At 43.1% G+C, this 15,532-nt stretch overlaps 2 protein-coding genes across 2 annotated transcripts; both read left to right on the forward strand.

Moving 5' to 3' along the window:
• The first annotated feature begins 205 nt into the window (after positions 1-205).
• Positions 206-4,042, forward strand: slc25a17 (solute carrier family 25 member 17). Its single transcript, XM_083977169.1, has 9 exons — positions 206-478; positions 748-808; positions 928-994; positions 1,126-1,277; positions 1,391-1,507; positions 1,674-1,822; positions 2,680-2,775; positions 2,923-3,008; positions 3,561-4,042. Exons 1-9 carry the CDS (start codon positions 422-424, stop codon positions 3,712-3,714), a joined length of 939 nt encoding a protein of 312 aa, XP_083833295.1. The 5' UTR covers positions 206-421; the 3' UTR covers positions 3,715-4,042.
• Positions 4,043-6,425: 2,383 nt separating this feature from the next.
• znf598 (zinc finger protein 598) lies at positions 6,426-15,515 on the forward strand. The gene is made up of 12 exons (XM_083977314.1): positions 6,426-6,702; positions 8,037-8,149; positions 8,755-8,884; positions 9,184-9,395; positions 9,506-9,723; positions 9,869-9,962; positions 11,386-11,585; positions 11,701-11,776; positions 11,873-12,750; positions 13,646-13,811; positions 13,906-14,053; positions 14,157-15,515. The coding sequence occupies exons 1-12, from the start codon at positions 6,529-6,531 to the stop codon at positions 14,535-14,537; spliced, it is 2,790 nt and encodes a 929-aa protein (XP_083833440.1). The 5' UTR covers positions 6,426-6,528; the 3' UTR covers positions 14,538-15,515.
• The last annotated feature ends 17 nt before the right edge of the window (positions 15,516-15,532 follow it).

Consider the following 15,532-nt stretch of genomic DNA (forward strand, 5'->3'; position numbering starts at 1 on the left):
TTTCTAGTAGGCTATTTATGTGTGGGTGATAGTTATTGTCGAACATGTTCAGTGGTTTAAGCTGCATTATTAACAGCAGAAATTATAAAATGTGAATTATTCATTATGCTTGTTATGGCGGATACTCAAAATCTTCCTAGAAGGCGAAACACCAGTCAAGTAAAGGCATTTTAAATATTGGACTGCAGAAATTACTTGGAGATTTGGTGTGGTTTGGTTCAGACTGGGAAGAACTACATTGCCCATAATCCCCCGCGCTCTGCGCAACAGCAACGTCTACAAGTCTGCTACAAGGACGTGAAGGATCAAAACCAAAACAGCCACCGACAGAGTGACGGGATAACAACAGAAACACGGATTCAGACCTATATACAGCTGGGAAACACGAGGAGAAGCATTTAAAGAAATCAACGTAGTCAAAATGAGTTTTGAGGTTTTCTCGTATGAGAGTTTGGTCCATGCTGTGTCTGGAGCAGTGGTGAGTTAGCCTTAACTTTCATTATTCATTTCTTCCATTGAATGTAACGTTAACGGCTGTAGCTAAAGCTGTAAAAGTGTACGTCCTACATATTAAACCTCATTATCCTGTTGTGGTCTTAGCGTGTAGAGTAATAAATCCTTTGAAATTATTAGATTATTCTGTGACATGGCGCGGTTTTTTTTAATATATTTTTTTTATACATGAAACAAAATATGCAAGATATGCAATCTTGGTCTTTCCACCGCTGACTGACTGTCCTGTTTTAGGGAAGTGTGACTGCAATGACAGTATTCTTCCCTCTTGACACTGCCAGACTTCGGCTTCAAGGTGAGGAGCAGCAGAGCTGTGTGGAGTCATCTGCAGTCATTAGCAATTATACATTAACAAGTAGGCTACAGTGTGTTTAAAGTGATTTTACTTAAAACTTGCTCTGTGTTTGTGTCCAGTGGATGAAAACAGGAAGGCCAAATCAACCCCAGCCATTCTGGCAGAAATAGTCAAAGAGGAAGGACTGTGAGTGGGACAAAATGTCTCCTAGCTGTCATATTTTAGATTTCATATGTGAGCGAAATCAAACTTTGTTCACATATTGTTTGAAAACTGTAGTGCTAAGTAAGTAATGTGTTCTCCTGTGTTCTCTGTAGCCTCGCTCCGTACAGAGGTTGGTTGCCGGTCATCTGCAGCCTGTGCTGCTCCAACTTTGTCTACTTCTACTGCTTCCACAGTCTGAAGGCCAACTGGCTGAAAGGAAAGCAGTCAGCAACCAGCACTGACTTAATCATAGGCATCGCTGCAGGTGAGATGCTCCGTGCAGAAAAATAAAAACAAGACACCATTTGTTTTAGTTACACAGGACCAAATATTTATAATTATGCATGTTAATATCCATTGATTTCCCTCATTCCCCAGGTATCATCAATGTACTAACTACCACTCCTTTGTGGGTGGTCAACACCAGACTGAAGCTTCAGGGTTCCAAATTTCGCAATGCAGACATCCGGCCCACCAACTACTCTGGCATTCTGGGTAAATGCCCTTCATCCATGTCTATTATATTGCTATAATTCAGTCTGAGTCAGTATTTTCTACACCACATGTACGTTTGTGGCATATTTGGATGCTTAAGACATAACATAATTTTTCCTCTCTCTGTCTCTTTTTTTTTTACGCACATACTCTTTTGTTCTTGCAGATGCGTTCGTGCAGATCATCCGTGATGAGGGCGTTGGAGCTCTGTGGAATGGCACCTTACCTTCCCTGCTGCTGGTGCTGAACCCTGCCATCCAGTTCATGATTTATGAAGGCCTGAAGAGGCAGCTGAGGAGGGGGGTTCCCAGGGAGGTGAGTGAGGAACACAAGAAACATGAGGGAGGGGTCGGAGTAATACAGACATTTGAAGAACAAGGTCAGGGTTTTAGAAGTAGATTAGAGGAAGGAATGGAGCAGGGAGGATGAAGATGATGATGATGGGTAGGAGGATGAAAATGAAAATATTATGCTTTTATTAGTCTTAACATAAATCTAATTAGATCATAAGCATTTTTGGCAGCGCTACGTCAAATCAAATTGTTATGACAAAGATAAAAACTGATTTTTATTTCTCACAAAAGCTGCAAATAAATGTTTCTTCAGATTATGCCATTATCTGGATGAGCAGACACTCGCTATACGGAGACGTGGTAAATCTGATCACATGATTTTCTTTGTGGCTTAAACAGAGGTCAGAGGTCAGAGGATATGTTGAAGCAAATGTAACCAGACAGTTAGGCTGAGCAATGGTGCATGCACGATTTCACATTGGCACTTTGACATTTTCTTGGTCCACTGGAGCATTTGTGGATTGATTTGTGAGTTAAAACTAATCTCATGATCGTGGTGAAGGAGAGAGGAGTGGTGCTTATTTATTTTACTATTTTACCTTTTATATGAGTCCAATTACCTGCACTGAAAATGCATTATATCCTATTATTTGCACCTGATATGCATTTTATTCTTAGGCGCTGCTCTACGTTCATTCTTTGCTGCTGTATTTAAGTTACTTGTGATTACTGGAACTGTTATGATGTTTTCAGTCCTGTTTTGTTAATGTATGTATAAATTTCCCTGAATGGGACAGTAAAGTACATCTTAAACCTCAAACATTTAGACTGACAATCTGATGATATAAATTCAAGGTTTTGTCTTCTCTTTCCCACTAGCTGTCCTCTGTTGAGGTCTTCATCATCGGCGCTGTGGCCAAGGTTGTGGCCACCACTGTCACATACCCACTGCAGACCATACAGTCCATTCTGAGGGTAGGTTTTATTTCTATATCGGTCTATATCATTCATATCATCATTCTTATCTCTATAATCAAACAGCATTCTACAAATAAAGCTTTTAGAGCAAGAGAAACCGAAACTCTGATTTGATGTTTTTCATTCTATTTCCCCTAACCACAGTTTGGTCAATTTAACGATTCAACAGTCGAGTCAAAACTGCTGTCCAGTCTAAGGACTATCAAGTGTCTACTGGTCAACAGAGTGAGGTAAGTGCACAGACACACACACACACACACACATTTTCAGTTTGAAATTAGATTGCAATTTAAATTTTGTCTAATTTTAACACTCTGTGTAAGTAATAGTAAGCATCAAATTAATAATGTGATGTTGAAGCAGACTTTGACTTCAAGTTAAGTTAATCTTTATTGACTTTGACTCGGAGGACCTTTCCATTTATTCAACCTCTTCTCTTTTCACATATCCAGAGTGGGATCATTTTGATTTTGGGTAATCTTGATGACAGTGTACAATTTCAACCTTTTATTTTCTGCCACTCATATAGGGTGTCTGGAAATCAGTTTTCAAAAAGTCCTTTACAACATTTGATATAACACATCCACTAGCCTTGAACATTGGATTCATAACATGACTATCTGTGGCCACCAATTTGCACTATTTATTATTTAATAATTATTATCCTATCCATAATCATGGATCTCTTCTTAATGCTGTGCATAAAAAATCAACAAGGTGATATATTGTGTCTCTGTAATTAACATAGCTCTTTCTGTTTTCATCCTGATTCCCTGCTGCAGGAAGTATGGCATGTTGGGCCTGTTTAAAGGCCTGGAGGCCAAGCTGCTGCAGACGGTGCTGACCGCCGCCCTCATGTTCCTTCTGTATGAGAAGATCGCCAGCCACACCTTCAGAGTCATGGGACTGAGTAACAGCCACTACAAGAAACGCTAGCTAGCACAACACTTCACTATGGACACTTGATGACGTGAAAGCACTGATGAACTGTCTAAATCACTGCGTATATACTGTACACCTCCATGATGCGGATACCCTGGGAATCTGCTACCTGACGCTGGAAAGGTTATCATAGTCCAGCTCAGTGTCCTCAGGTCTGCCTGCAGGCTCCTGGTAGCCTGCTATTACACGACTACACACACTGTTTCTCTCTGTAGTAATACACACCGAGTGTGCATCAGCAGCGAAGTCAGCTAAAGTCATACAATGTAAGAGTGTTAGAAGTCCTGAAACAGATTTACAGTCATCGCATTAGATGAAACAACATGAATTGTACAACAGCTGCCATTAAACTTCAAACCCTGAGAAGCCCTATGTCACACAAAGCCGCTCACTTTATCATATAAATGAAAAAAACTGAAGCTTGTTGGGATTCTCTGAATGTGTTGTCGAAATGATGAAAAGCATTGAAAACACTGGATTTATTGGGAACGCGCCTTCAAGTCTGTGTGGGTGGACACTGAAATTGTGCTTTACTGTAGTTTCATTTTTAGTGTGCCAACACAACAACATGACATCACCAGGCTGTCAGTGGAAATAAGAGCAGAAATGAAACTAAAGCTGCAGCTCTTCTTTCACCTGAGTTAACAGCCTTGCCAGGTTAACGGGTGTTTGTAGCTGAGTCTGAGATTCCACAGTCCAGTCTTCTGTCCTTATGCTGACTTAACAAATCATGTCCGCTTTTGTTTAGATGAAGTTTGCAGGTTGGCATTAGTGAATGTGATAATGACTCTAAGGTAAAAAAAAACAAACAGTTTGTATGAACTTCCTAACAAACATTACCTGAAAAAAAAAAAAAACCTGATAAACCTGATTACATTTTCAGGTTTACCTTGAGAAAGACTAAACTGAGACTTCACATACCTTATCATACACGTGGGGTAGGGGGTTAAAAGACAACATATTTAATAAGACACCGGGACACAGGCTACATGCAGTCATAATTGATGTGAAATCTATAGAAACAAATAGTCACTTTAACTTTAATTTTTACACCAGGATTTTGCGCTTTTCACTCATTTATTATTACAGTTTTTCTCTATTGGTTTGGCTCAATTCTTGAAACAGAAATCACATTCTCAAAATAACATGGACAAATCTCCAAACCACCTTGCAAATGTTCACAACAGAATGGCATTTCTCATTGATTTCATCAAATTGCAAATGTCTTAGTACATGTCTCAAGTGTCTTAGTGCATCTTTGCAAATGGTTATGTACAAGTACCCTAGAGTTAGCACAATGAGCATACATTTAGCACATTTTCCAAATGAATAGATCTTGCTGATCTAAGCTGATTAGTTGATTCTCAGTCTAATGGTTGCTCTCTCCAAAACATGTCAGCATGATTTCACTGTGTAAATCATCATATGCACAATAGTCTGTTCAACTGTCAAAATTAGTCAACATACTGTAGGCTAATACCATGAAAACCATATGAATTTCTTGCAGCATTTCATAAATTCATGACAGTAATTGACAGTCAGGTGAAATTAGAACTTGACTAACGAAGGAGGAGTTCCTACATCTCAGATGACCAATCAATCAGCTGTTTAGCTACCTGACTGGTGCTGTCTATGATTGTGAATGCTGCCAAACGCGTATATATAGAGCTTGGCTAGGGCCTGTACCTTTTGCAGTATAAACATACATGTACAGAGAACTGTAGGCCTATACATTTTGTTTTTACAGTACATAATCTTGAGTTACTTTATGTAGGCTATATGTGAATAAAAATGGTTACAATTTCCTTGGCAATATGAGTGCAGTGTGTGTGATGATGTCAAACTTTGGAGGCTGCTCTTACTGTAAAGTCCTTTTCTTAGGTTTTATACGTCTCTGCCATAGTGACAAAACATCTAAGCATTTTGACTTGCAGTGCTCACAGAATGCCACAGGGATGATGCATTTTGGGGGCACTGACTACTTACATGAGAAAGAAGTTTGGTTTTGACACATAAGTAAACTGTTTTGGGAGAGATATGAGGTTCTGCAGCTCATCCATGGTGTTATGCTGAACCATCCAGTTTCTTTTTGGTAAAAGCACTAAGTGAATGCAAATGAGCCAAAAGCAATTGAGAAAGATCTTTGCCATTTTGATGGTACTGACACTTTACATGGTAAAGGAATCTAGTTTTGAAGCATGTGTGAACAGTTTTGGGAGAGATATGTGCTTTTGCTAGTGAGCTGTAATGTTGTGCAGAACTGTAAGACTGTTTGGCCAAATGGTCTTATAGTTTTAAGAATGTAATTTCTGTTTCAAGAAATGAGCCAAACCACCAGAGAAAAACTGTAAATAGACGTACTAGGATTCATCATAATGTGATCCATCCTTGTTAATGTGAAACATGTTATCTTTCCTAGAGATTCAGATGTCATAGAGATTCATGAAATCATCATAAATATCCAGGGATCCACTATATTTCCTATCCTAGTATCCAGCACAGAATATTTGCCTGAGAACAGGATCTCATATCAGCCCAGACACCGGCACACACCATGCTACACACGTGGAGCCGTCATGAACGCCTGCGCAGATCCACACAGGTGTGATGGGTGTAGCTGCCCCCGCAGCGGAGCAGCGTGTCCCCATCCTCATGCTATACAGATCGCCCATCTCCACCAGTTACGTGACGCGGCAGTAGCCGAGACTTTCATTATTACGTAAGCACTTCAGCGGCGGTGCCTGTCTGCCTCTCTCCCACCGCAATAACAAATAGTATTAAGGTTGAAATTGTGCCTTTTTCGCCAACATGGATCCAACACCCACTAAAGAGACCGAGAAGTACTGCGTCCTGTGCTGCCAGGAAGTCGATATCTTCGCCTTGGGAAAATGCGACCACCCGGTTTGCTACCGCTGCTCCACCAAGATGCGGGTGCTGTGCGACCAGAAGTACTGCGCCGTCTGCCGGGAGGAGCTCGACAAGGTGCGCGTTGCCCCGCTACTCTAGCCCGGGGATGGCGCCTGGTGCTGCTAGCTAGGCCCACCGCCCTGACACTGTCACTCTAGCGAAAATAGGCTGAGTTTGAATTCTGCAATGTTATGTACGTGTACAGTAAATGAAAATAAGTGCTAGTTAACAGGACATATCGCATAGCGGTGCCTGCCAGCTGCTCAGACTACTTTTTGGGCTGTCAGTAGCGCAGCTAAGGTGGCTAACGCTAACACTAGCAAGGCAATACATGTAACTTAGGTTAGCTTTACCTTAAGTCAGGTGGAGCCAGCTGACAAATTGGCCTGCGATAAGTCTGCAGCTGTCAGTGTGCTGGTTTGACTTTAGGTGGCGTGACTGGGTTTTTTTTTTTAATATAAAAAAGCTCGTTTAATTGATGTGGAAGTGATTTTGTGATTCACTGGTCTGTGTCAGAAAATGTCAGGTGGCAACTTCATCGTTAGCCAGGTTGACAATGTTTCACCTCGCCTGCTCAGTTAATAAAACCTTTTTAAAAGTAGCCAGTGTGCAGCTTGTCAACTAGTCACACCTTCTGTCCTGTCACATGCATGTGTTTTAAATGGACTTTAACCAACTTGTCAGTCCCAGTGCCACTCCTGTCTTCACTCCCTTGGAAAGTATATGTTACTAATTTCATGAAAACAGCCTCGATGAACTGTTACATCTTGGACTGCTTTGTTTGACAGAACATGAATGTGTTAAACTGTCTGTCATGACTGTGTTTTATCAACTGAATATATTCCCATACTTCCATAGGATAGCCTAAACATTACATAATGTTGGTGTGAAACCACAATGGTTAATGGGCTGTGTAGCAGCAAGAACGTGGTGATGCAATGCATATCCTGAAAGGGAGTGACAGGGTGACACATTACAATAAATTGGGATCTAATACCCACCACAAAAAAACACACAAAAATAACACAACGTTATTTAAACAAACAAATGCTTTTTTTTTTTATTCATTCAGACTCATAACATTTGCTCCTGTATCAGTATTTGATAGTTCCTATAACATTATACATCATAGCGAATTCTTCATATGCAATCTGAATCGGTTGGTGGCTCAAATACAGAAAAATACATCCACAACATTTTCAGCCTCTAAAATGGTCTTTAACCTTTTTTTTTGTTGTTTTGTTTTTTGGACATAGAGTACTAGCACCACTGTAAAACCTGCTTTAGGGTATTTTTGTTGTTTCAATGGTGCACTACAGATTTATTCACTCCTCCTACTTTCTCCAAAAAGTTTGTTTGGCATGAGATGTCCATAATTCCCTTTTTTCTGACTGCCATGTTGTTCTCAGGTGGTGTTCGTGAAAAAACTGGACGCCTTCTCATCCCTGCCCTACCAGCAGTTCCCCTGTGAGAGGAAGCAAGATATCTATTTTGGTGATGAGAAAATCTATGCGAAGTACAGGTACTGTTCTGTCTGTTAATGATTGTGTGGTCCATAGATTGTAAATAGTTAATAGATAGTAGCTCTCAGGCTGATTTCTCACCAAGTTGAAGTTGCAGTTGCTGGTTTTTTCAGTTTGTTTTAAACCAAAGTAGCAGGCGTTAAAGGTAGGGCCAGTCACAGCCAGGAATTTGGTCCATGGGGAGTGGATGAAATACTGAATTGTGATTTGGTCCAAAGTCTTAATGTCAACAGAGAGAGGAGAATTATATGGTAAAGACTACCTACCAAAATGACAACACACAACCATATTGAAATTACTTCTCCTACCCACACACAATTGGAAAAGTTCCTCTGGTCATGTCAGAAATAATATGACTAAAAGTAGCAGGATAAATTGGGTAAAGCCTCCAGTGCTGTCTCCTTATAATGCCATGTTCCCTACTGTGTTTTTACTGCTTATAAAAGCTGTTCAGTCTACAGTTCATGTCTTGGGCAAAGTTTGAATTCAACAAGTGTGTATGTTTTTATGTGAAAATAACTGGATGGTTTGTGATCACATGTATGCCTCAACTGAAGTCTGTTCAAATGTTCACAAATGTCTGTGTGTGTGTGTGTGTTTTCAGGCATCTGCTGTTACCAGAGTGTGTCCGCTGTTCGGAGCCTAAGGTCTTCTCCAGGTTTGAGGAACTGGAGCAGCACATGAGGAAGCAGCATGAGCTCTTCTGTTGCAAGCTCTGCACAAAGCACCTCAAGGTATACACAGTCCTCGCAGTATTAACTACTAACTCTTCAGAATCAACAAATCAATATTCTGTGGATTAGTATTGAAATACTTACGATTAGAATAAGAAGTTTGACAGACACACAGAGAGAGAGGGCTGGTGAGACAGGGATGGTTTAACCTGAATGGAATATTTGTTGGTTCATCGAAACATCAGGATTTCCCCCAGTTGCTATTAATCAACTATCTGTCAATGTGTTTGTGAGGGAAGATAATCAAGATCAAGAGTTCTGTCAATCCCTTGTTCTTTAAACTTCACTTCTCCTGCCAGATCTTCTCCCATGAGCGGAAGTGGTACAACCGTAAGGAACTGGCCCGTCACAGAGCACATGGAGATCCAGACGACACCAGTCACAGAGGACATCCACTCTGCAAGTTTTGCGATGACCGTTACCTTGATAATGATGAGCTGCTGAAACACTTACGCAGGGACCACTTCTTCTGCCACTTCTGCGACGCAGATGGTTCTCAGGAATACTACAGGTGTGTGTATAGCTCCCTCTCACACGCAAACAACATTCAGTCATGAATTTTTCACTGAGATGAATGGCGATGTGGCTAAAATTTCATTTTTAAAAACCTGCTGTCAACAGCGATTATCAGTACTTGAGCGAGCACTTCAGAGAGAGTCACTACCTGTGCGAGGAAGGCTGCTGTGCCACGGAGCAGTTCACCCACGCTTTCCGCACCGAGATCGACTACAAGGCTCACAAGGCCGCAGCGCACAGCAAGAACCGGGCCGAGGCTCGACAGAACCGCCAGATCGACCTGCAGTTCAACTACGCGCCGAGACAACAGAGGAGAAATGAAGGTCGGTGTGGACGTTGTGTTTGTGTCTGTGAAAGGAAGACATACTTGTTGAACAGAAAAACCAACACTCACCGTTCCATTAGGATTATTGGTGAATGAATGTGATTTTGAGGCAGTGAGTAAAACAAGTGTGTGTGTCTCCTCAGCTATGGTGACAGGCGACGACTACGAGGAGTCGCGTCACAACAGAGGAGGAAGAGGACGGCCCCATGGGGGACAGAAGAGCTGGAGATACTCTCGGTGAGTCTCAGTTACCAGTTCTTTTAAGGGGAGTGAATATGGAAAATATTTAATGCCTATGCATGTCATTCTTTATTTCGACAGTTGCTGAACTTAAAGGGATAGTTCAACATTTTGGCAAATTCGCCTACTGCCATAATCCCTATAGTCATAGCAGTAAGTTCATTACCTTTAATTATCGGTGCATGTTGTTTTGAGATCTGCGGGGCAGAGACGCGAGCTGCTCAGCGAACACAATGGAGGTGAATGGTACAGGTCCCATGTCCTCATCAAACACACAATCCAACAACTCCAAAATGCTCTGGTGGACAAGTTGTGACACAACTGTGCACATTGTTTTTGAGGGAAATGCATAGCCGAAATACACACGGCTGCTGGGTGTAGTTTTTTTAAAGCGCAAGTCATTCCGAGTATTTGCTTCATGTGTCGTAATGTTACATAATTATACACAATTATTTCATAGCGTGGTGAATGTGCAGGTCACAACTTGTCCACGAGAGCGTTTTGGAGTTGTTGGATTGTGTATTTGATGAGTTTGATGAGGGACAGAGGACCTGTACCATTCACCTCCATTGTGTTCACTGAGCAGCTCGCCTCTCTGCCCTGTGGATTTCAAAACAACATGCACCGATAATTTAAAGCAGATATCAGCTTCGCGGCCGTTTCGGCTAATGCTGCGTTCAAGGCAGGCTTTTGAAACCGTAAGTTACAGCTTCAAGTCACAACTACGACTTGGTAGCGTTCCAGGTAACCCGTAGCTCGTGTTTTTACCATCCTGTTGTCTGTGAAAGTTCCCTATAACGGCCACTCGTAACTTCCAACCCGTGAACTCGTACCAGATCGAACTGGTATGACTTCACAGGAAGGAAAAACACAAAGTACGAGTTTCTTTGAACGCACCATGAGTTAGCAGCCCCCGCCCTTGTCAGGCATCAATTGGTCCTCGTGCTACGTCACCACATTCACGCGCATCCCTTGGCTGCACACACAGCCCTTCATGCCGTTCTCTCTCCTCATTGGATAACACTTGTATCCCACAAGGAAAATTTTCTCCTCGGGTTACAGCAGAGCAGAGTGACGGAGAGACTCGTGTTTAGGCTGAAATACTTCATGTAAGTGATTGCTGACGGAAAATAGGACTATTTAGGACTTATATTAACAAAAACATTCCACTGATATCTGCTTTAAAGTAATGAACCTACTGCTATGACTATAGGGATTATGGCAATAGGCGAATTTGCCAAAATGTTGAACTACCCCTTTAAGTCTCTCCACCAGAGCCTTTTGAATTGAATTGTTTCTGTTTTTTATTGATTTGTTACTGACAGATTTCCAGTGTATTTTCAGTCCTGGTGCTTCTGTGGTTGCGTGATTGGTTCCTTGTTTCCTTTGACTATACTCGCTCGTTTGCTTGTCCACGCAGAGAGGACGAGGACAGGCAGATGGAAGCTGCTATTCGGGCGTCCATGGCAGTGCGTAGACAGGAGGAGAGAGGGGCGGCGCAGGAGAGGAGCGCTCCCAAACACATCAGAGAGGAGAGGACGGAGAGAACAGAACCAGAAGAGCCCAGACACAGGACCGGACACATCAAACCAACAAACAAACCAACAAACAAACCTCCAGGTGAAAAAAGCTACTGATCATTTCATGTGTGGAGCGTGTGTTCTAGTTTCGAGTGTGTTTTTAGTCATGAAAGAACTGGTGGTTTCTGACACGTTTATCGTGACCTCTTTGACAGTAAGAACAATGAAGAGCACTAATCCTGGAGAAGAGGATGACTTCCCAGCTTTGGGAGCCACAGCTGCACCTTCCATGTAATGTTCTACACATAAAACAAAATGAAGTTGTCATCAAGCACTCTGGTGTGCCGGCATGTTCAATTTCTGTAACTGTTGCGCATCTCTCCCCAGAGTAAAGCCAGCTCCTGCACCTGTTCCAGCAGCCCGCGCAGCTTTGAAGGAAGACGACTTCCCCAGCCTCTCTGCCGTTGCCGTTGCGTCTCCGATGACCCCAGCTTACTCTGCCCAACCGAAGAAGAATTCTTCTTTCCAAGAGGAGGATTTCCCCGCCCTTGTGTCCAAAATCCGGCCCCCCAAACCTGCAGCAGGCGCCAAATCTGCTTGGTCCAACCACACTGCTGTGACTAAACCCATGTCTCATCCGCCTCCCTCCTCCAGACCTCCCCCTAACTTTTTGTCGGCGCCCTCTGGCCCTCAGCTCCTCTCCTCCTCAACTTCCGCATCTTCAAAGAGGAAAAAGAAAATGGGAGAGAATGGGAAGGCAGCGTCCGCCCGTTCTCCTCCCTTATCAGAGGACGAGAGCGGAGGACTGACGCAGCAGGAGTTCCGCTCAGTGCCCACCATGTTGGATATCTCCTCTCTGCTCACTGTTAAAACAGGCAACAGTAAACCCCCCTCTGCGCCCGTCAGCTGTCCAAGCCCGACCATCAACGCCGATCTCCCTACCTCCAAAGCCAACAAGAAGAAAAAACAGCAGAAGAACGCCGCCGCTCCGTCTGCGTCCGTGTCTTCGACAGCAACAACAAATGTAAATACGATCTCAGTGGAAACGGCCGTGCAGAAGGAGAACGTCCCTGAGAAAACTTGCAACAAACCTCTTTCCAGCACTGTGACCGCGGCACTGACCAGCGGATTGGCTAACGGCTACCCTGAGAAGTCACCACCCACTGTCAAGGAGACGGTGGCCGTTAACCCTCATCCCAATACAAACCCCCCTCTTGAACAGGAAGAAGAGTTTCCCGCTCTCATGACCAAGAAACCCCCGCCAGGTACAACAAGCTCTTTTTCCTGTCTTTGCTTTTTGCCGTCAACAATGATAACATGTTCACAGGAGATGCAAATGTATGTGGCAGTTTTGTTTGAGTATTTGTGTTTGTGTCGTACTCAATTGTCTACAGTTGATCGTGGTGGAGATGTGATTCTCCAGGGACTGATGAGGCCAGTATAACAATCCAACAGGTGTTATAGTCTGACATCAAAGACAAAGACTTTCCCTTGATGCAGCTCATCATAGAAAAGTTGAAAACAACCAAAAGCCACAATGAAAAGTGCCGCACCGAAAAAAAAAAAGAACAAAACATCTTAATTTGTTTCTAAGACAGGCATCTGAATCCAAATTGTTATTTTAAAGCATCTACAAAGAACTTTCATTTTGGGTTGACTGCATTTCCCATGAGCTCTAGCGCATATTGCCGTAAAGACGCTTATCTGGCTCACACGTGCCGTCTCAGGTCTGAGTGCCGTAAATCGTTTCGTCCAGTGGGCCGAGAGTTACACTTTTAAGAAATAGCTTATGGCCTCATTTGCTGTTGTAGGTCATACAGAGACATCAGCAGAAACAAGAGGCCTTTGCATATCCAGTTAAAAGTTCTCTGTAGTTGCTTTAACAATATAATCAAAATAATGATGTCCTGTGGGGGGAGTGGGCCATGGAATTTTATTGGCATTGATATTCGCTTGTAACTTTCCACCTCACAACACTTACAGAGACAAGTTGACAAGTTGACTCTTCATGTTCCCAAACATCTGAAAGTCAGACCAAAACATTTGTGTTCGTGAAACGCACAGTCTGGTAACAGAAGCGAGGATGTTATTGTGTTGCTTCATGAGAGCTGGAGTTCTGAAGTGGGGGAGATGGTAACCCACCCTGTGTGTATCTGTCAGGCTTCAAGACCTCCTTCCCGATGAAGGCCTCAGCTCCTGCCCCATCCTCCACTATGCCCCCACCTCCACCTGGTCTGGGAGTCTCGGCCACCAAGCCTCCTCCAGGCTTCACTGGGATCCCCCTCAACAGCAACGTGGTGGAGCCTGCTCCTTCTGCTGTCAACCAGTGAGCTGCTGTGTTTTATATATGACGACCCTGCTGACCCTCTCTGCTACAAATGGTTTTTTTTTTATGTTAATATTTTTTTATTCGACCCCAGGCCACCTAAGGTATCGAGCAGCGGTTACCTAGTGCCGGAGGACTTCCAGCAGAGGAACCTGGAGCTGATCCAATCCATTAGAAAGTACCTCCACAACGACGAGTCAAAGTTCAACCAGTTCAAAAACTACTCTGCACAATTCAGACAGGTACTTAGTAAAATTATGATCATGAGGTTTTTTTTTAAGATGTCGTACTTTCATCCAGTAACCACAGATTTCCCTTCCCCTGCGATTGTGTACTTGTTACCAGGGCGTGATAGCGGCAGTCCAGTATCACCGCAGCTGTAAGGACCTGCTCGGAGAGGATTTCAACCGCATCTTCAACGAGCTGCTGGTGCTCTTGCCCGACACCGGCAAGCAGCAGGAGTTGCTGAGCGCCCACGGAGACTGTAAGGCCCTGGAGAAGCAGTCGGGGGCTGGAGGAGGAGGAGGAAAGAAAAACAAGAACAAGAAGAATGCCTGGCAGACACCCACCGCCGTGGCTAACGTAGCGGCCGAGCTTGACTGCCAGGTGTGTCCCACTTGCAGACAGGTACTGGCCCCGAAAGACTTCAACTCCCACAAGACCATGCACATCAGGGAGAGCGAGGAGTTCCCTTCCTTGCAGTCAATTAGCCGTATCATTAGCTAGCCCCTATTTTTTTTTCTTCTCTCTGCTCTGTTTGCCATTGTGAGGCAGATTTTCAGTTCAGTTGCCCCCTGCAGCCCTGCAGGAGCCTGGGTGGAGAAACAGCAGCCTGCTTACTGTGTGACCACACCTCAGAGGAGCTCGGGGCCTATATCTCACGTTGAAGGTGAATTTGAAAGGGGTTATAATGTTTTTACTTTCTGCCGAGGATTACATCGATTGGTTTGTGTGAATGGTTTTACAGTTTAGACGCACAGGGTTGCCCCAGTCCAACTCTTCTTTCAACTGGCATCATTTGAGGGCGTCTCCAGCTGGCACTGGCTCCGGCGACATCGAAGCAGAACTATCATTTTATTTAATGAAAACAGAGAGACAAGCAAAGGCTTTACTTGAATAATTTTTTTTGCTCCCTAATACAAGTTAATGTCAATTTGCATTTTGTACCATGCTTTGTGCTTTCACACCGATAACAAAATTGTCTTTTGTCAACAACCAAGTTGATAAAGTTATGTATAATTCCCCAGAGGGGCTGCTTGGTTAAATAACAAAAATAAACACAAACATGTTCTGTTCAACATTTTAGAACCATATCTATTTAATTGTAGCTGTTTAATTGCTTTTTAACTGCTGGTTGTTTCATCCAGAGGAAAGTGTTGAGTGAGTGAATGGATTTACTTCCGGTCAGTGGTGTCATGTTGGAGGGTGAATGGCACGAAGGAAGCTGCTTCAGGAATTAGAACAAATTTTGGTTCACAGTTTCAATGTTTTTCTATAATGTTTTCATTTATTCTGCTCATGTCACTCAACCAGTAGATCTGGATTATTGGTTGACAGATGAACTGGTTAATTAAGGCAGTGCTATTGCGCCAGGTTTAAATGGAAACTAAAGACATGAACAATTAAAGAACTCCCTTTCCTGTTTTCCAGTTTTCAACTAGTCTATCTGCTTTTTAAGGAGGAGTGGTGGAATGGGATGATAACCCCTGAGGTCATGGTAT

This window comes from Trachurus trachurus, assembly GCF_905171665.1.
Source record: "Trachurus trachurus genome assembly, chromosome: 8".
NCBI classification, from domain to species: Eukaryota; Metazoa; Chordata; class Actinopteri; order Carangiformes; family Carangidae; genus Trachurus; species Trachurus trachurus.

What these genes read in the sequence shown, in the direction of transcription:
- slc25a17 (XM_083977169.1), top strand. Translation starts at nt 422, where the DNA reads ATGAGTTTTGAGGTTTTCTCGTATGAGAGTTTGGTCCATGCTGTGTCT. An exon ending in ATGCTGTGTCTGGAGCAGTG is followed by an intron (nt 479 to 747) that starts GTGAGTTAGCCT and finishes GTCCTGTTTTAG; the next exon opens with GGAAGTGTGACTGCAATGAC. An exon ending in ATAGTCAAAGAGGAAGGACT is followed by an intron (nt 995 to 1,125) that starts GTGAGTGGGACA and finishes TGTTCTCTGTAG; the next exon opens with CCTCGCTCCGTACAGAGGTT.
- znf598 (XM_083977314.1), top strand. Translation starts at nt 6,529, where the DNA reads ATGGATCCAACACCCACTAAAGAGACCGAGAAGTACTGCGTCCTGTGC. An exon ending in GCCGGGAGGAGCTCGACAAG is followed by an intron (nt 6,703 to 8,036) that starts GTGCGCGTTGCC and finishes TGTTGTTCTCAG; the next exon opens with GTGGTGTTCGTGAAAAAACT. An exon ending in GCCACAGCTGCACCTTCCAT is followed by an intron (nt 11,777 to 11,872) that starts GTAATGTTCTAC and finishes ATCTCTCCCCAG; the next exon opens with AGTAAAGCCAGCTCCTGCAC.